Here is a 20,002-nt window from a genome sequence, read left to right on the forward strand (position 1 = left end):
TTATGATAAAGTTGTTTGTAATAGTTCCTTATTATCCATTTAACGTATGTAGTATCTATAGGGATGTATACTGTTCTGTTCTTATATTGGTAATCTGTTCTTTTACTCATTTCTTTTCCTGATCAGACTGGCCAGTGGTTTATCAACTTTGTTGATCTTTTCAAAGAACTATCTTGTGGTTTCATGTGGTTTTTTTTTTTGTTTTTTGTTTTTTTTTTTCTGTTTACTATTTCGTTGTCTTCTCTTTCTTCCTTCTGCCTCTTGGGGTTTAATATGCTATTCTTTTTCTAGTTTCTCAGTGGAAAGTTAGATCCATGATCAGTTTTTTGTCCATGATTTCATTAGTAGTCTGTCCCTTTCTCTCTTCTTCTGGCTCTCCAGTTGTACACACATATGTTTGGTATTTCCCCACAGGTCATATATGGTCTGTTCATTTGTTTTTGTCATTTTTACTCACCATGTGTAATTTGAATAGTTTCTCTTGTATCTTCCAGTTTATTGCTCTTTCCTTCTGTAGTGTTCTAATCTGTGGTTAATCCTATACTATGTATTTTTAATCCTAATATTGGATTGTTTTCTCTAGAAGTTCCGTTTGGATCTTTTTCATATCTTTCATTTCATTCCTCATCTGTTCATATTTTCTTCTTAAACCATCTGAGACATATTTTAATAGCTGTTGTATTTTACCAGTGCTTAGTAATGTTGGACTTTTTTTCTGTTATATCTGTTGGACATATTTGCATGTCTTGTGAGAATTATCTGTTTAAATATTTTACCCATTTTATAGTTGGGTTATTTTCAGGCCTGGATTGTTTGAGTTCCTTATAAATTTTGGAAATCAATCCATTATTAGATATATGGTTTGCATATATTTTTTTCTGTTTGTAGGTTATCTTCACTGTGTTGTTTACTTCATTCTGCAGAAGCTTTTGAATTTGATATCATTGCCTAGGCTTTTGAGGTCATATCCAGAAATATCATTGCCCAGACCAGTATCATGTAACTTTTTCCCTGTTTAGTCCTAATAGTTTTATGTTTTCAGGTCTTATATTTAAAATTTGATCCATTTTGAGTTGATTTTTGCATATGATATGAGATGAAGGTTGGATTTCATTCTTTTGCATGTGAATATATCCAATTTCTTTTGCATCATTTATTGAAGAGATTATTTATCCATTGTGTATTTTTGGCATTTTTGTCAAAAATCTTTAGACCATAGATGTGTGGATTTATTTCTGGTCTATTGTGTTACATTGGTGTTTGCATGTTTTTATACCATTACTACGCTCTTTTGATTACTATAACTTTTTAATAGTTTCTTTAATCAGGAAGCATGAGCTCCTTGCCTGACTCTGGTATCCAGGTAATGCTGGCCTTGTAAAATAGGTTTAGAAGTTTTCCCTCCTCTTCAGTTTTTTAGAAGATTTTGAGGATTGCTATTAGTTCTACTTTAAATGTTTGGTAGAAAGCAGCCATGAAGCTGTTGGGTTCTGGGCTTTTCTTGTTGAGAGACTTTTTAATTAACTGATTCAATCTTCTTACTTATTATTTGTAGCGGGTTCTGCCTTGTCCATGGTGGGTGAGGGAAAGGGTTTCTGTTGGAGGAAGGTGCCAGCTGTAGATAAATCGCTAAGAAACTTATTCAATAGAATAAACACAGGAGACAATTATCTTTTTAAACCGAAGGGGTGTGACGGATTGAGCCATGCTAAGATCTGGCTTCCAACAACATGGAAGAGCCCACCTACCCTTTATTTATAGTAAAGGGAAACCTGGAGGGGCTTCTTCTGTGAGGAACAGGATGAGGTAGAGTTAAGGAAGCCATTTGCATTAGCAAGTCATCCTAGTAGAATTAGCATTTCCTCAGGCTGTGAGCCACTGGGCAGAGTCACATACCCCAGGCTATCTGAAATAGTCTCCCATGACTGCCAGTTCCTGGGAGTCAGACTTCTGTGTCCCATGGCTTAGCCACCTGATTCTGCTAGTCATGGATGGCTTCTCACAATTATTAGTCCATTCAGATTTTCTGTTTCTTCCTAATTCAGTCTTGGTAGGTTGTATATACCTGGGAATTTATCCATTTTTACATTACTATGTCTCCTTGATGAATTGACCCTTTGTCATTATCTAATGACCTTCTTTTTCTTGTTTTTAACTTGACATCTGTTTTATCTAAATATAACTACTGCTGCCATTTTTTGGTTCCCAGATATGTCTTTTTCCATTCTTTCACTTTCAATCTGTGTGTTTTTAAAGGTGATGTTTTATGTAGGCAGCGTGTAATTGGATCTTTTTATTTTTTAAATCAGCTGTTCTGTCAATTAGAGAATTTAACCCCTTTATGTTTAATGTAATAATTGGTAGGTAAAGACTTACTACTGTCATTTTGTTAGTTTTGTAGGCCCTTCGTTCCTTTTTTTCTTTTTGCTGTCTTTCTTTAGTTAGATGATACTTTTTTTCCTAGTGGCATATTTGGATTCCTTTTTACCATTTTTGTATCATAGGTTTTTAGGTTTCTGCTTTGTGGTTATCATGAGGCTTACTGAAAACAGGCTATTTTAAGCTGATAACAACTTGGATTATGTAAAACAAATCTATACTCCACTCCCAATATTATGTTTTTGATGTCACAATTTACTTGTTTTTATATTGTATATCCCTTAACAAATTATTTTAACTGTTATTATTTTTAATAGTTTTGTCCTTTTGCTTTTTGTCCTTTTGGCTAAGATCATATATAATGGTTTTGTCTTTTAACCATCATATTAAAGATATGATTAAACAAAATCAGTACAGTAACAGTGTTCTGAATTTTTGTACTTACTTTTTTACAAGTTACTTTTATACTTTGGTAATAGTTTCTGTGTAACTCATTAATACTGTTTTCTTTCAACTTGAAAAACACCTAGACCACCTAGGTTTCTGTTAGTACACTCTATGATGTTTGCACAGCACTGAAGTTGCCAAATGACATATTTCTCAGACTGTATTTCCATCTTTGAACAACACATGACTATTTACTATTTTGAATTCTTTGTCAGGTAGTTTGTATACCTCCATCTCTTGGGGTCTGTTTTATTTTTTATTATTTTTTTTAATTTTTAGTTGTAGGTGGACATAATACCTTTATTTTATTTTATTTGTATGTGGTACTGAGGATCGAACGCAGGGCCTCACATGTGTTAGGTGAGTGCTCTACCACTGAGCCACTACCCCAGCCCTAGGGTCTGTTACTAATGTTTTATTTTGTTGATTTTGTGGTGACATATTTTCCTGATTATTCTTGATCTTTATGTCCGTATGTTAGTCTGCACATTTGAAGAAGCAGAGACTTATTCCAATCTTTGTGTACTGGCGTTTTCTGGGGAAGCCATTCACCAGGTACCCCATCCAGAGATCTTGTACAGGCCATTCGTCATGGTCCATAGCTGGGCTTGCTGATGGAGTCTTTAGGCTGACTGGTCTGATGCTGAGTCTTTGAAGTTGGGCCTGGAACCAGAATCTACAGACATCAACTCACTGAATGAGTTCTCAGGGATGGGCCTGGAATCAATATCTATGGTGGACTGGCCTGAAGCTTAGGTCTAAGTGGCTGATCTGGGGCTAGAGTAGTCTTTGAGACTGAGTCTGCAGAAGATAGCCAGGTGGTAAGATGGGCCTGGTGCTTGGTCCTATAGGAATAAACCTAGAGTCTGGGTCTGCAGTGCCTGGATTGGTGCTGGGCAGTTTTGGAGCCTGAATATATGCAGAAGTAAGCACGAAAACTAGGGCCATGAGGGCTGACCTGCATCCTGGCGTTGCAAGGGCTGACCTAGAGCCTAGGTCCACAGAAGTGATCCTGGAGTCTAGTGTTGAAGGGACTGGTCCAGCACTAGGGTATGTTGGGATGGGCCTGGATCCTGGGTCTTTTGAACCATGGAAATACCAGGGCTAGCCTAATGGGTGGAATTACAGGCCCTGGCCTAGACCTGGGTAGTTGGACTGTGCTTGGAGCCTGAGTCTTCCCTCTTAAACCATAGTCATGGAAATTCAAATGTAAGCTTCATTCTAAGTGTAAGCCGAAGGAAAAGACATACCAGCAATTAGACTTCTCCTAAGCATTTAGTGGCTGAGACCTAATTAGCAAGCAGGCTTCCCTAGCCCTGCCCTTGACCAACCAAGCAGGTGGTAAAGGCCTTGTCTAGCTGTTGTAGTCCATTTTTTGTTGCTATAACCTAATACCACAGGCTGGGTAATTGATAAAGAGGTTTATGCTCATGGTATCAGCATCTGCTTGACATCTGGTGAAGGCCTTCTGCTGGGTCTGACATGTTGTCAGGGGTATCACATGGTGAGACAGAGTAAGTTTGTTTACTCTTCTTATAAAGCCATTAGTGCTGTCATTGAGACCCTGCCTCAGGACCTCATTTAATTCTAGTTATTTCCCAAAGACCTCGCCTCCAAATACCATTAATATGACTTTGGGGATTAAATTTCAACATGAGTTTTGGAGGGGGCAACCATCCTAGACCATATGAATTGTTAAGCTTCATTTTACCTAGCATTCTGTTTACAGTAAGTTAATCCTGGGAATAAAGATTGCATTGGCAAATTTTTATACTACTGTCAGTGCTTGTGAGGATGTGAGAGGATGGACAGTTTTTACATCACTGGTAGGATTGAATTTTTATACCACTCTTCTGGAAAGTAATTTGGCAGAATATTAAAAGGGCCTTTAAAATGTTCATTCTCTTTGGTCTAGTTTTCATATTTATAGAAGTCTATCTTAAAGAATTAGGAAAGTGAACATGAATTTATATTCAGAGCTCCTACCTGCTATGTTAGTTACAATAGGGGAAAGTTGGAAAGAATCTGAATGTCTTATTAAGAAGAATGATAAATCATGTCAGTTATATATCTATATGATGGAATATTTTGCAGCAAACTTTCAAATGCTTAATTTCATGGGAAAATGTTCATGAAACAATGTTGAGTGAAAAAAATCAGAGTACAATATTTCATTTGCAATATGATCATTTATTTAAAAAGGAAAAAACTGTATAAACATTTATATATGGCAAAAAGGCCAGATGTAAATACAACAAATTATCATCAGTGGTGGGATTCTGGATGATTTGTGTTTTCTTTTTTAAATATGTCGGTATTGTTTCAAATTTTCTGCAATGAGTCTATATGCCTTCTATAATCAGAAAAAAACAGTAAATGTAAAAATGTCTCTGCATACTCTATAGTGTATGTTATTTTTCACAATTGGTAGGCAAAAAGTAGTTTATGTTAGGGTTGAATTTGCCAGTTATCATAATGTGCAAATGGATTTTGAATTCTCCAGCTTTCCACATTGTGTAGTGAGCATGGCCGCTGTTGCCAGCTCTGGCATATGAGCTCCAGCACGGCCCATCTGCTGCTCAAGCTTGGCTTGGCTGACACAGATTTATTTCATTTCATTCCTTAATTTGGCAACATTTTCTCTTTTCTCATTATCATAGCTAGGATTCAGTACCAGTGTAGTGTTACTTATTTTGCTTACCAGTTTGTTGTTTTTTTCCATTTTGTAAAGATGAAGAAGCCAACAATGGACTTCTGTCTTTTGAAAATGCAGTGCTTGTCCTTAGGGATCTTGGGCATGTATTGCTAAATTGCCCTCTGTTCTGATGCTTGCAAGCCATTTCATTTGTTTTGATAAGTAGAAAATTTTATGGTGTATTTTTCAAAAAGCTTAGTGTTCCTCTCTTCCTTCCCCCATCTCAGAAGATTTGGAAATGATTCCAAATAGAAATTATAAACATTAGCCTTAAGCTAAGCTCTCTCCATCTGGTATTTGATGCATTTTTAAACTGCAGGCTCATGTTATTTGTTCAGTCTTCATCAATACTGCAAAAGCACATGGAGTGAAACTGAACTCTGCCCCAAGCACCCTACGCAAAGAAAGGATTTTCCTCTGAATTGGTATTTCAGAGAGCACAGGGATAGTCAGCCAGATTGCTAGGAATTTGTTCAGTTGAAACTTTAGAACTATTAGACTCATCTTAGAGATTTCTCAAATGCATTTGTTAGGATAGGATGGCCATTGCTTGAGAATCCTCCTGACCTGACACTTTTTTTGAAGAGACATTCTTTGTAAGACTTCATTCTGCTTTTCTCTCTAGGTTACCCGGAAGAAACTTATCCAATTTATGACCTTTCGGACTGTATCAAGCATAGACAAGAAACAATCTTGGTGGATTACCCTGATCCAAAAGAGCCCTCTGCTGAAGAAATAGCTGAAAGAATAGGAATGATGGAAGAGGAAGAATCGGACCACTTGGGTTGGGAAGGTCTGTCTACTGACCCAAGAGCCCAGGAGGATAATTCTGTTACCTTGTGTGACCCAAAGCCTGAAACATGCTCCTGCTGTTTTCATGAAGAAGATCCTGCTGTCTTGGCAGAGAATGCTGGATTCAGTGCAGATAGCTACAGTGAGCAAGAAGAGACCACCAAAGATGACTCTTCTCAAGACTTTAGAGATGAAGGGCTGGTCATCGATGCTGATAAAACATTTACAAGTGGTGTCTTGAGGAAGCGTAACCCCCAGGGTTTAGAGTGAAAACAGCCAGTTTGGTGAAGTATTCATTACTTCAGTCCCAAGGTGACCTTTCTCTTCTCTCTGATTTCATCTTTGGCCCTATGCCCTGTACTTCCTTTTCTGTGTTCAGATGTCATAGCTATCAGGCCACTACCATGGATATCATGTATCCTTCCTGGTGCTTACACACCTGTCACCTTGTAAAACATAGTCATTAGTGTAAACACAGGACAGCTTCACTCTTTCTCTTCCTGTTTTTTCCCCATCAGAGAAAGTTGATCCATGGAATAATTATGTTTGGTCTACCATAGTTACAGATGAGACTACTTGGGCAAAGATCTGACTGTTCCTGCTAGGAGTAGAGATGGTTTACCGGTGAATGAACATCAGCTTACAGATGATGAGGACTTAAGGTAGTAAGAGTGGAGATTTCAGACTTCTGGAGGTCTTATTCTTTGAGTCTTGAGCAGATTAGTTGTCCTATGGGAGAAACGATCATTTTGTTTGTGTGGACCATGGTCCCAGAACAGTAAGACTCTGCTGACTGAGCCTCTTCATTCAGTGAGGATCTTTCTCAGAACACTAATGCCATCTCAGACATCCTCTTTTGTCCAGAATAGTGGAAGACTTCCACGGACCTATTTGGGGATTGTTTTGCTCTGATATAGCCTGGTTTTCTGGCTTCCTTTATCCCCTATTCTGCTTAACAGATCAGGGAAATCCAGAGGCACTTTTGTACCTCTGGTCTTCATTAGCCAGAGGTAGCTTTAAAGATTTTAGTCCCTGCCCTACAGGGGCTGTTGGGGCTCTAGGAAGGCCTGTCCAAGTGTGGTGATCCTGCTGGGAGGAGCTCAGAAGGTCAGGGAGCCAGTAGTGAGAGAGAGAACCTGTGCACTTTTGGATAGTCCTTGCCTCAAAGCTGTTTCTTAGCATTGTGCCCATTGGGAACTGTGTTCTCACAGCAGCGTGAATCGAGACAGAAATGAGGACTGAGTTTGTACATAAAGTGCCTATACAGCAGGGAAGTTGCACAGTGACCCATCACAGAGAACCAATATAGCAATGCCTGGGGGAAGAAACCAAGTGTTCTCTCTTTGAATATTTGGGTCTTTTGAGAGAGTTGGGGAATGTAGAAGTAAATTAGGACTGGGAAGATTTTGACCAAGCTGGAAACCTGTTTTAAGCTGCCAATCTAGCACATGGGACAAGATGGCACCTACGAGTTCTAACAAAAAGGATGAATGAATTCAGTTTACATGTAAGACCTGAGAATTTAAAGAGGGCATGTTCCTGAGGACATTTTATCACATTCTCAGTGATAAAATGGGGAAGACCCCAAACTTAAGAATGTGTATAAAGGGAGATATATATTTTAGAGTTCCATTGTGCCTGGCATGAATATGATGCCAGGAATATAGTTAAAATCACATATGTAAGCTTATACTGCTGTCAGAAGGCATGGGATCATATTAAGATAGCTACTACAAGGCATTACTTATTAACTGTACATAAATCATTGAAGATTGAGTCTTTAGAAAGAATGTCACACTGCATCTATCTCTGTGAAAACATTTGATTTACATCGTAAAGAATGTTGTTTAAAGTGTACTGAAGACAGCCTAGATGCCATGTAACACTAAAGGTAAGAATAATGTAGGTACTCTTCACCATTTGATAAATTTGTTTTTTGTGTGATTTCCCTTTATTCACCAAGAGGCGTTGATTTCTAAGTAGAGCTCTGGGTCTCTGGCTTAAATTTCTTTTTTGCCTTAGCATATGATTCCCTTACTAGAGATAAGTATTTCTGTTTTCTTTTTCACTTATTCATTCAGTCATTCATTTAGCAACAGCTAACTGCTAAGTGCTAGGCACTGGGAACAGAAGACTCAATTCCTACCTTTAAAACAACAACAACAAAAGGAAACCACCTCAATTTAACATGGGAGCCAGACAGATAAAATGAACTATGAACTATAAGAAGACTCAAGATTGTGAATTCTGCAGGTAGAGAAAAATGGGTCATGATCTTTCCCTGCACACTAACTGTAGAATCTTGGGTCAGCTCCTTAGGCAGTCTGAGCCTTGGCTTCTTCATCTATAAAGTAAGCACGGTAAAAGTTCAGGTCTCACAAGGTTTTAAGTATTAAATGAAATCATCAGTGCATTAAAAACAGCATTGCTGTAATTCACGCATGATAACCACTCATTGTTTTATGCTGTGATTGAGGTATGAACCCAAAACTACAGAAGTATTAAGGAAAGAAATAATATTGCCAAAACTACTATGAAGAAACTTTACAGAGGAGGTGGACCTTATGGCTTGCCAAGAATTTCTCCAAGTGGGCAAGGAAAAGAAAGTGTAACTTTAACAAAAGCAGTGGAGTGGAAAGTATATGGATGTTCAGGTATCTTGATGAGGCTGGTATGTAAAAGTGTTGCATAACCAACCTTATAAGTGATAGTCTTTGGGAAAAACAGGCTTGTGGAAATAGTTCCTGCCAAAAGTACTAAACCCTCATCATGGCTCTTGCTACCCTAGATCTTGGTTGGTTTATATATCAGGAATATATTTGGTTTTGTATCAAAAATTTTAATGTACTTTTCAGTCATTTAGGATTTAGACAATGCTTTTTGAATTTCCCAGAATTATTTTATCCTTTAGGAATGACAATTCTGTGTATATATATAAAACTTAGGATGACCAAAATAATGGGACTGGTGTTTGTTGTGTCTTCATTTCTCAGAACAAAGGGATTAAAACTTGTTCACTCCCCTGGCACTAGGTTTGCAGTGACCTTTGGTATTGTGGCAGAGTACATAAATCATAACTATGGCACAGATAATTGGCCTAAGAAACAATTGCATTATCTGGGACCATGCTTGGTAAAGCAGGTAGGTAATCCAGCCAGGAGATCCCTTTTCCTGGTCACAACAGTAATACAAGGAAAGTATCCTTATTAGCTCCAGAAGTTGGGCCCCAGGGAGGTGTGCTGAAGATTTGAGGTATATTTGGCCTCTAGAAATAATGGCTTTAAGAACCATATTCTCAGGGTTGGGGTTGTGCTCAGTGGTAGAGCACTTGCTTAGCACATGTGAAGCACTGGGTTCAATCCTCAGCACCACATAAAAATAAATAAAGGTATTGTGTCCATCCACAACTAAAAAAAAAAAAAAAAAAAAAAAAAAAAAAAATATATATATATATATATATATATATATATATATATATATATATATCTTTTAAAAAGAACCACATTCTCTACACTATGGCTTGAATTATCAAATAACTTATGGTCCAAACTGGGATTATTTGCGAAAAAGCAGCTTAATAATTATGTCAAGGAAATGTATATGAGTGCTACCCTAGACATAAGGTCTGGTCAGTGAAGATTTTTCTTCATCTTGATGACTAAACAAAAACCTCTTTCCTTTTTAGAATTTCCTGCATATGCTCTTTTCTGCAGAGGCCACAGGAGGTAGACCATGGTTCAGGCAGGAAATTCCCTTGGTCACATCAGAGTTCTCAATCTGGGGTAAAAAAAAAAAAAAACAAAAAAAACCCACTTACTACCACACTCTTAAATTACCCTCCTATCTAGACTATTTGTATTCCAAAGGAAATTTTAGGATGTCGGCTATTTAGCAATATTGAGAAAAACATGAATGACACATGTGCCAATGCCTCAGTTATGTACTACCTCTCATTTTCTTATACAAAGAAAATAGAACAAATGTTGTCTTAGATGATTTCTTAACTTCTCAGAGCACCACTTTTCTCATTTATGAATTGGGAATAATACCCACCTTACAGGGATATTAGGATTAGATGAGATACTGTTTATAGTGTCTATTCCAGCATGAAGCATAGGGCACGTGCTTAGTGACAGCATCAACAGAAATCATCACTCTGTCCTCACGTCCTGTTCTGTTGAGTCGTCACACTAGACACTGTAGCTACCCTGACTACTAGGAATTGCTGAGAGTCATTCTATAGTCTCTAGATGAGTTTAGTTGTGATCTCCTCCTTTAGGATCAGATCGTTAGCTTTTCATGTCTGCTTCTAGGCACAACTGTAGCCTCTTGTTCTCTTGACTGCAGAAACAAATTTCATGTTTAAATGAGCAAGGCTCTGAGTAAAGCTGAGGCGTCAAATGCCTGGGTCTTCATGTTACATCTGCCTGTTAGCCTTTCCCACCTTTTTCAGCCCTTCAGCCCTGTTCCCAAGGGCCAAGCCCACAAGGGATACTTGGGAAAGCCCAGTCATTTCCTTCAAATGACACTGCTGACCCTAAAGAGGACTGCTGTAACTTAAGCACCCTCTGACTTCACCATTTTGAGCCCTTTGTCAGCCTCTTTTGTGTGGGTCTGATGATCCTCAAACTTAAAAGGCACAGCCAGAGGGAAGGCTGTGTTGACCCATATGTCATTGGTCCTAAACAAATGATGATCCCTTTGTTATTACCACCCATTTAACCACTTGAGGCTCCTAGAAAATGAATGGTATAGAAAAGTATTTTAGGAAAGAGACATGTTTTTCTCCTTTTATTATTAAAAAAAAAAAAAAGGACACAGTTGTGTTGAAACAATTCAAGTTTAATTTGCTGATATATGTGTGCACTTAGACAAACACTACATTCTACAACATACATAATGTCAATATGGGAAAATACCAAGTTTGTCATTGCACATACCAATAAATAAATACATTTGCTTTAGAATACCAAAAATGTTTATTCAAAAAGTCACTTAATAAAAGCACAGTTTTGCAAGTTTGTCTAAAACTCCAGATAATTTTGAACAAAAATAAAATGTCTGACCACTCCAAAATAGGAAAAGACAATTTTGTGCAAGTAGACATACACATTCTAGGCATTATGAAAACTGGCTAAATATGTGTTCCCAGCAAGAGGAATGTTACCCATCCTGATCAAGTCCCCTCTATCACCAAATGTAGGATTGAAGAGGCCAGAGTTGGGCTTCCCCTTCTAAGCCATCTCTAGGAAATTCTGGACCTTAGCCTCACCTCCAGCTCTGCCTGGACCTTGATAGGGGAGGAAGGGACAGGAGAACAAAGGAGAGGGGTGCAATATCTTTCATAAGAAAGAAGGCACAGTGATGAGCTAGAAAAGGTAGTGATGAAATTAAATTTCATTCACCCTGAATCCTACAGCAAGCTTTGATAATCCAGCATTTTCATTTTGCAGTTAAGAAAACAGACCTAGAGAGTTCATGCAGTTTGCTCAAAATCGTATAGCTACTAAGTACAGTACTACTTTCTGTAAGACCAGCATGTCTCCATTTCATTTTAAAAACCAAATCTGTCTCAATACTTCTTTTCTGCCCCTCCCCTGTATATCTTAAGATGACAGGAAACTGCAAACGAAGTACACAAGACAGGCTGCCATAAACTCAAATAAGAACCCATTCCTTGGCATATTCCTGGGAGCTGTGACAGGCCTACAAGCCAGGGTCCAGGGAAATGTAAGTGGCCCCAGTCACAGTGCTAGGTATCATAGGAAAGCAAACACATTCAGCTCCCTGGAAAAGTGTGCTCTGATGGCCCCCTGGCATCCTGAGGTCACGGGGATGTTCTAGCTGGGGCATGGAGTTATAGAGAAGGGAAGGTCAAGGTTACTCTGGTAAGGGAAAACCAGGACATCCATCTAGGAGATGGAATTTGTGCTTGCATAACAGCCACAGACACGGCTATCCCAGCACCTTCACTCAGTGCAGACCCCATCTGCACAAAGCATGGATCTTTTCCTTTAAAATCACCCTTTGTTAAATTTAGAATTACCTCTAAATAATTGGGAAGTATTTTTAGAGACAAATGTCTTGCTATTTCCAGTATCAAGAAAAATGACTTCTACAGTCTTATTACCCTGCTTGTCACTGAAGGAGGTGGGCTTCAAGAGTTCTCTTCTAGCCTGCCCTCATCACACTCCTTGGCTCCCAACACCTGTCCTCATGGATCTGGACCTTACATGCTTCCCCTGAAATAGTGTGATTTTTAAGGCACCGTCACTAGAATATATTCAGATTTGTCTGAAAAGTATGCAACAGACCATTTCTTCAGGTAATGCCATGTGGGAACTGAATGACTTAACAACTTTCTTAGATGGTCTCCTCCTGCTCAAAAACTTGGGATAAAAAGCTGGTAATTTCCCAGGAACACTTTCTTTCAAAGAGCATGAAATGAAGAGACAGAAGCCACAGGGACTGTGAACTGTATCCTTATTCTCTTCCTACTCATCCTTAGGAATATAAGAAACCTCAGTTGATTGCAGATTGCCCTTTTCCCCAAATATAAGAGACACGCTGACACACACACACACATACACTTACACACACACATGTATGGACACAGAGCACCTTGGAGCCAGAAAGGGGGGGGGGGGGAAGAAGCTAGACTTGGAGAGGAGAGGAATCATTTTGGGGCAGAAGGTGTAGAGTTCTGGGGTGCAGAGCCAGGAGCAGTATAGAGCAGCTGCCTAAGCTCCCAGCTGCCCTACATCTTCAGGAACTGCTTATCCTATCCCTGGTTCACTGTCCAATCAAGGACCATTTGGGCAGAAGGGCAGGAACTCTGTTACCGTGCGAGAGGCTGAGCCCAGGTGGTCTCCAGGGCCTTGGCAGCTTTGTGAATCCATGGGCCTCTGGCCACAGGGCCAGTGGTCAAGGAAAGGCAGCAACACCAGGAATGGAGTCTTTAAGAGCTGATCTTGTGAGGCTGGTCTTAGTGACTCAACTGCTCTTACTTGTCACCAGTGCCCAACAGAGGGTTTTGTGCTAAGGCTACCCTTTACACCCAGGCTCAAAAGCTCAGCCCACATCTAACCCTACCAAAATAGCCAGCCAACCCCTCGTGTGTGTGCTGAAGCAGAGAGCAGAGGCCCACAGTATTTCCATTGTGCTTCTGATTATTCCACTCTGCCACTGGGGTCCTCCTCTCACTAGACGCCAGAATCAAGCCTATTCTACCTTAAAATCACAGACCTAGAGAAACAGCTTGGTCAGACTTTAGAGATCATCTGGTTTCCAACATCTCGAATGTCACCAGGCCTCCAGAGTCAGGGAGAGTAGAACTAAAAGAGAACTACAGAAGGGAGGATGGCACCACAGTCTTTCATCAGGAAGTGAACCAGCACCAGAACAGAAAGCCCTGGTGCGCTCACCATGTGAACAATGGCTAGCTTGTGGGAGGGGCCTCTTGACAGAACTATGGTTCAGGTGTGGCAGCTCCTGTTAAAGCAGGTGTGCCTTGTTTTAAGCATTCACATAGAAAAATCTAGATTACAAAGAAATGAGAGCTTACTACTTCCACTTAAGTCAAAAAAACTTCACCTATAGAGCCTCACTAATATGTTTAAAGTATGACTTTTATTTATTTAAAATTTCTACTTAGCCCTTCCAAGCATTTCTACTCTAGAGCAAGGTCCAACTGCTATTTGCTTCCCACAGATTTCTGATCACTATCTGGGCAAGAAGCTTCTGCCAAGATAAACAACACAGACAAGAGCTTAGAATCCCCAAGCCTATACAGTGGATGGTGCCATCCAAGAAACAGTGGCAGTGGAGGAAATGTTCAGGCCAAGTCCTGGAACACTCAGGCTGCCTGTCACACCTAGCCAGAGAAATGTGTAGCAGCCTTGCTGAGGTCTGCTCACAGCTGTGCTGCCCTCATGGAGGGGCCAGGCAAAGGCCAATCCTGATCAGACTGGCATGCAAAAAGCCAGGCAATTTCCAATAGGGAAGCGCAATTCTCTACTGAAATGGCTTCAGTCATATACATCAACTCTTATGTGTCTAAGTCTCTTGCATCAGGAAGGGAAAAGGGCATGTAGAATGGGCCCCTAAGGCTAGAGAGCCATAGATACTAATTTCTTGGGGGACAGTGGAAAGAGAGAAATTCAGGAACTTGAGGTTCTGAACTCTGCCATTAAACCAGCTAAGTAACCCAGGGAAAAATCCCACTTTTTCAACATGATTCCCTAAAAGCAACAAGTTGATCTCTAAGTGTCCTGCCACCTCTGATCTCTTGGTTTAAAAATAGTCTCTGCTTTCCTCACCCTGTCCCATTCCCTCCCCAAAGGAACCACACATAGCCCTCAACAACCATGATTTGGCTTAGAGCAGTGAGAACTGAAACAATCAAGAGTACCCACAGCTGGGTCTCTCCAGAGAGGTAAGATTCTTCCTGGAGCATGCCTTGGCTTGGGAATGATACTTTTCCAGCAAGGATGGTGACCTGGATCCCATCTGCGTTTCCCAGGGGTTGTGCTGGGGCTGCTCAGCAGAGAGCTCCTGGGCCAGTTGGCAGGGCCCCCAGGACCGCCCTATTCATGTACCTACTGTAGTGCCCATCTGCTAAGATATGTGGCCTTAAGAGCTGGGTTCCCTTTGTCTCTGCAAGCACAGAACAGACCTGGAGAAAAATAAACTATAACTCTAGGCCACCAGCTGATTGCCACAGCCAGACAGCTAATCCCTTGCCATCCTGGCAGGTCCTGCCACTCATCTGTCCCCACTGCTTCCCAAACCTCCCTCGGGCCTGGCCAGGGCCTTCTGAAGTTGCAAGGCTTTCTGCAGTTAGAGGGACCAGGCTTGGCCACCAAGCCCTTTGCTACATAAAGTTAATGTGCCCTAATCCCACACACATGCGCGCGCGCACACACACACACACACACACACACACACACTCTCGTTGTGCCCGTTGGGGCACCTGTTGTCATCTGACTCCTGGCTGAGTGAACGGCTGGGCCACCGCAGCCTTGCTTGTGCTTCCTCCCTCTCTGCTTCTTGCGGCCTTCCCAGTTGAGGAGGTTGCCCAGCTTGGCCAATAACTGCAGCAGGATACTAACCCAAAAATGGGGTGTGTGGTGATCTTGGGGCACAGAAAGAATGACTCTCATCCCTTCACACCTACCCGCTACTCCCCTGCCCCAGGCAGCAGAGGCAGAGGAGCCAGTTCCTGGTTGGCGAGGCCAGGGAGCCCACTGAGGGCCAAAGCTTCATCTTGTAGAAGGCCTATAAACAGGGCAGGCAGGGCTGTCTCCACAGGCAGGCAGGCAGGCAGGCTCCACTCCAGGCTGGGCAACCCCAAAGGGCACAAGGAAGCCTCTACTCACAGGCCAGCTTGCTGTCGAAGCTGGACAGAGCAATGGCAAAGGCCTGCAGTGCACACAGCGGGTAGTTGTAATCCATGGTGAATACATCCTCTGCTACCCGGCCAAACTGCATGACGATGTAGTCCGCTGGGACCAGGCACAAGCATGGACACAGAAAAACAAAACAGAGCAGGGATGGTAGAGATAGGAAGGGCAGACACCCAAGCCACAGGAGGAAGAAAAAGTGAGAAGCAGAGATGTCAAGGAAATCCCAAAGGAGGTAAAACAAAGGCCCATTGGGAGAGGCAGCAGATGACAAAGGAAAGAGAAAGAAGCATACAAACACCAGGAGACAGAGAGGAGAAAAAATCCATTTAAAGGGTGCTCCCATGCCTGCAATTCTGCTGAGTATACAGAATCTAGGGCCAGGGCTCCAAAGAAAGTTCTTCCATGGCCTCCCAGAAATTATGGTCAGAATATTCTTCACATCTCATCTAAGCCATATAGTCAATATCCTTAAACTCTGGCTGATATGCACTGGGTTAGGTGAGCTGAACCCAAAACTAAGGGCCCCAGATATCACACAAACAGTATGAGGAGGTGCAGAGACACTCACGGTCATTGCCATGGATGATCTGGAAGTTCTTCACAGAGGCTTGTGTGACACGCCCATGGAAGTTGAGTACGTAGGACTGTGTGTCATCATTCCAGACAGGTGTCTTGTTTTGCAGTTCGATGATACTCTCTGTGTTCTTATTCTGCCAGCGTGCTAGCAGTGTCTCATGTTCCTGGGAGGGCGGCCTCACCTGAGCCAGGCCCAAGCCTCGGCATCATAACCCCCCAAAGAGTGATCTTTCACAGAAATGCCGCTTCTTAGATTCCCCTAGACCTCCAGGGCTTCTCAAATTATATCCCCCACATGTATAAGCACTACCTAGAGTTCTGCCCTTAGAAGCTCATGCAGAGGCTGGGATGATGGGGAAGGGTTAGGGTAGGGAAGAGACTCACATTGCGAGGGCGGATAGAGACTCTCTCGTGAACCATGTTCATGCCTGGGACAATCACACTCATCTTCCGAGGCCCCTTGAAGCCTAAGACATTTGTCTCCTAGGAAACAAAGAGAACTCAGCACTGACCACATGAGGAGGTCACTACCTCCTGGAGAAACAGGGAGAAGAGAATGAAGACTACTTTGCACTATCTCTACTTGAAAGTCTAATGAGCACCTCTAGATGTAACAGGTCCAGAACTAAGCTCCTGGATCTCTCCTCTGCCACGACTAGCTTCTTGTACTGTCTAACTTGCTTCAGTTAGTGGCAACTCAGTTATTCCCTTTGCTCAGGCAGCCTAGAGTCCTATTTGACTCCTCTTTTTCTTACACCTCATATTTAGCAATCAGCAATGTTGTCAGTTCTGCCTTCAGATTACACCCAGAATCCCCTTACTGTTCCCCACCACTTCTCACCAAAATCATTCTAATAGCCATTTGTTTCTGTCCTTGGGCCCTGTGTTCCTCCTCTGTCTGTCTATTGTCGTCATCTGTGCAGCAGGGCAGAGTCCTGTTAAGTCAGATTGTTTTCCTCTCCTGCCACAAATCCTTCAGGGGCTCTCCACTGAAGCTCCCACTCTACCTGCAAGGTCTTACATGATCTGGCCCCAATTCCTTACTCTCCTTGCATCACTCCGCCCTCCTTGCCATTCCTCCTTCAGGCCAGGCATTCAGGACTTTTGCCCTGGCTGTGTCTTGTGGGCATGTTCACAGCTGGCCTTCACTTTTTCTCTACTCAAGTTACCTTGGTCAGATCCTCTCTACCATCCTTCCTAAAATTGCACATACACCTCAACATTTCATAGTCCCCTTCCCTACTTCTTGTTGTTTTTTTATTCCTTAGCATTGATCAGGAACATATTTATTTCTCTTACATGTCTGTTTTAGAGCTTGTACCTCCCACTAAATCCCATAAGGGTATAAACATATAAACCTGTTCACTACTATATTTTCTACCTCAAACAGGACCCAGAATATAGATGGATGATTGAAAATCTCAGGCTGCCTTTCCAAAACTGACCAGAAGGTGGCACCACGGGATCATCCAAACTAGCTGTGGATTCCCAATAGCCTCCAAGAAGTGCCCATGCTCAGGTGGACAGGACAACCATCCCTCATTTTTAAAAAAAGAAATTGAGCTTCAGAAGGGTAGAGAAGTCCCCTATATTTACATTCCAGTTTGACTTGTGTGATTTTAGCATGTGACTCAAACTCTGAGCTGCAGTTTCCCACATACAAAGAAAACAGGATCTACCTCTTAGGTTGAACATTCAGTGCTGACGATTATGCAAAGGGCCCATGCAGAGTCTGGCATCTATAAGAGTGATCTGAGAGAAGCACATACAGGAACCCAGGCCTCTTTCCTTCTACCTCCTGTCCATTAGACCCCCATAGAGCCAGGAATGGTTCCCAGAGCTCCCTGGGAAAATGGCCTATTGTTATCTGATCACTGAAGATGGGAGAGGAGGGACAGGCAGGGATCATTCTGCAGGGGGACTCCCCTCTCCACAGAGCCTTGGCTACTACCAAGATGGATGGGATGGCCCCCATATCAGGCAACAAGTCCTGGGTTGAACTTGAAGACCAGAAACCCAGGAATCCAGGACTCACATAGCACACAGCTGCCAACTCCTGACGCAAAGTTCCACTTTCCAAAGTAGAGGATGATGCCTTCTGAGGGTTGACTCCGTTATCATAAACTGTGAACTTGGTGCCCATCAGGTTGGACCTGAAAAAAAGGCACAATCTGTACAGGTTATGTACCCTTTGCTCTGGGGCAGGGAACAGCTCATGATCTGTCCTATGAGGCGCCTGCAAAATATTCTGAGCTGGGCCATAAGCAGACCTGGGGTGGCACTCTGCTCACTGAATTCACATCTTTGAAGGTGCTTCTTAAGCAGAACACCTGGACTTTGTCTGACTTGACTCAAAGGGCATCTCATTTCAACTGAGGAAATTTAGGAAGATAAATCAGAATTCCAGATTTCCATGATAGAACAGGGGCTTCCCTCATGGGAAGTGGGCGAGCAGACTGGTATCCTGGAAAACTATAAACTATCTTGCACTCCATGGAGAGTGGACAAGACGACTGCCCTGTCCCATCTGGCCCTACCTCCAGCGTTAGCTACTTACCTCTAATCTCCATTTATGCCTCCCAAATTGGTACTCTACTTTGGAAAACCCTAATTCCCTGTGAGTCCTTGCTGAAAGCCTCCTGCCCCTCTGCCTCCCCAAGATGGCTGAGATGCTCACCCCTCAAGAGCTTACTCTCAAGCTCTGTCCCTTGGCACTGACTATGGGGCCCAGGCAGCTCTTCCGGGCTGGCCTACATCATTATAACACCCTGGGTTATGCTGGGCCAGAGCCCATGTGCCTGGGAGCTGCTTGGTTCAAGCCTGGCTCTAGGCTGAACACAGATTGGGCCTGTGGCTGGATCTCATGGACAGAGGACCCTGCCAGAGGATCCAACTCTGGCTTAGATCTTCAAGGACAGAAGAGGCCCTCTGTGGAGAGCCTCTTCTGCCCCTCCCACCCATTCCTGCCTTCATCCTGGGGGAGTGCTGGTACCGCAGTTTCCCGATGTAGCTGTCCCCTCCTCGAGACAAGTCTGTGGGGTCCACAGAGATGAGGTAATTGGAAGTTTTACTCTTCTTTCTCTTCCTTCCTGCCAGGAGGAACACCTGAGGGAGTGGATCATGGTCATGTTCCAGACCCAGCTTCTGGTCCACACACAATCACAGGTATGGTTCACACCCCCACACGCCAACTCCCAAGTGCACGTGTGCATGCGCGCACACAAACACAGACACGCGCTGGAAAGCACATGGCTCTGCACTAAGCAGGCATGGAGGCTCTTGTTTCTCTGAGGTACTGAGAGGTCAGTATTGAGCTGAGGCTTCCATCATTCTAGCTCCCAGGCCCTCAGACCTGCCTCGCTGAAAACGCATGCCCAGAGCAAACTCACCTTCTTCCCATCCTCACGGTCCAGGTGCAAAAAGTAGGTGGGGTACATGCCCCGGTCCATCCCCTTCTTATCCCGAGTGATGCGGCATTTGATGGTGATTCCCTGGGGTGCTGGCCTCAGGGCAAACTCCTCAAGATCCTGGACCTCAACATCCACTGGTGGCTCTGGGGCTGTTGGGCTGGGGGCTGAGGCTGTGTCCTATGAGCAAGGAGAGAAGGCACCTGAGCCCCACCAGCCAAAGCTGGAGTACAGATCCAAGTCTGCACCCTGGTGTGGCAGTGGTGGGAGACAGGGCAGGACTCCTGGGGTGCAAGCCTGGC

General features: G+C 42.7%; 2 protein-coding genes across 8 annotated transcripts in view; one reads left to right on the forward strand and one right to left on the reverse strand.

The window, feature by feature from the left end:
• Positions 1–9,368, forward strand: part of Ric3 (RIC3 acetylcholine receptor chaperone) — a 61,058-nt gene extending 51,690 nt beyond the window's left edge. Inside the window, exon 6 of one of the 4 annotated variants that reach the window (XM_047519001.1) lies at positions 6,147–9,368. In XM_047519001.1, the coding sequence (XP_047374957.1) occupies positions 6,147–6,583 (437 nt within the window). In that variant the 3' untranslated portion in view covers positions 6,584–9,368. The remainder of the gene's footprint in view (positions 1–6,146) is intronic. The other 3 variants (XM_047519002.1, XM_047519005.1, XM_047519003.1) reach the window with 3 other exon arrangements.
• Positions 9,369–11,140: 1,772 nt separating this feature from the next.
• The window catches only part of Tub (TUB bipartite transcription factor), an 83,935-nt gene continuing 75,073 nt past the window's right edge, over positions 11,141–20,002 (reverse strand). For all 4 annotated transcript variants that reach the window (XM_047518483.1, XM_047518479.1, XM_047518481.1 and 1 more), the window contains 6 exons: positions 19,683–19,880; positions 19,286–19,398; positions 18,329–18,446; positions 16,678–16,776; positions 16,286–16,457; positions 11,141–15,816 (listed from right to left, as the gene is read on the reverse strand). In XM_047518483.1, the coding sequence (XP_047374439.1) occupies positions 15,683–15,816; positions 16,286–16,457; positions 16,678–16,776; positions 18,329–18,446; positions 19,286–19,398; positions 19,683–19,880 (834 nt within the window). In that variant the 3' untranslated portion in view covers positions 11,141–15,682. The remainder of the gene's footprint in view (positions 15,817–16,285; positions 16,458–16,677; positions 16,777–18,328; positions 18,447–19,285; positions 19,399–19,682; positions 19,881–20,002) is intronic.

This window comes from Sciurus carolinensis, chromosome 11 (assembly GCF_902686445.1).
Source record: "Sciurus carolinensis chromosome 11, mSciCar1.2, whole genome shotgun sequence".
NCBI classification, from domain to species: domain Eukaryota; kingdom Metazoa; phylum Chordata; class Mammalia; order Rodentia; family Sciuridae; genus Sciurus; species Sciurus carolinensis.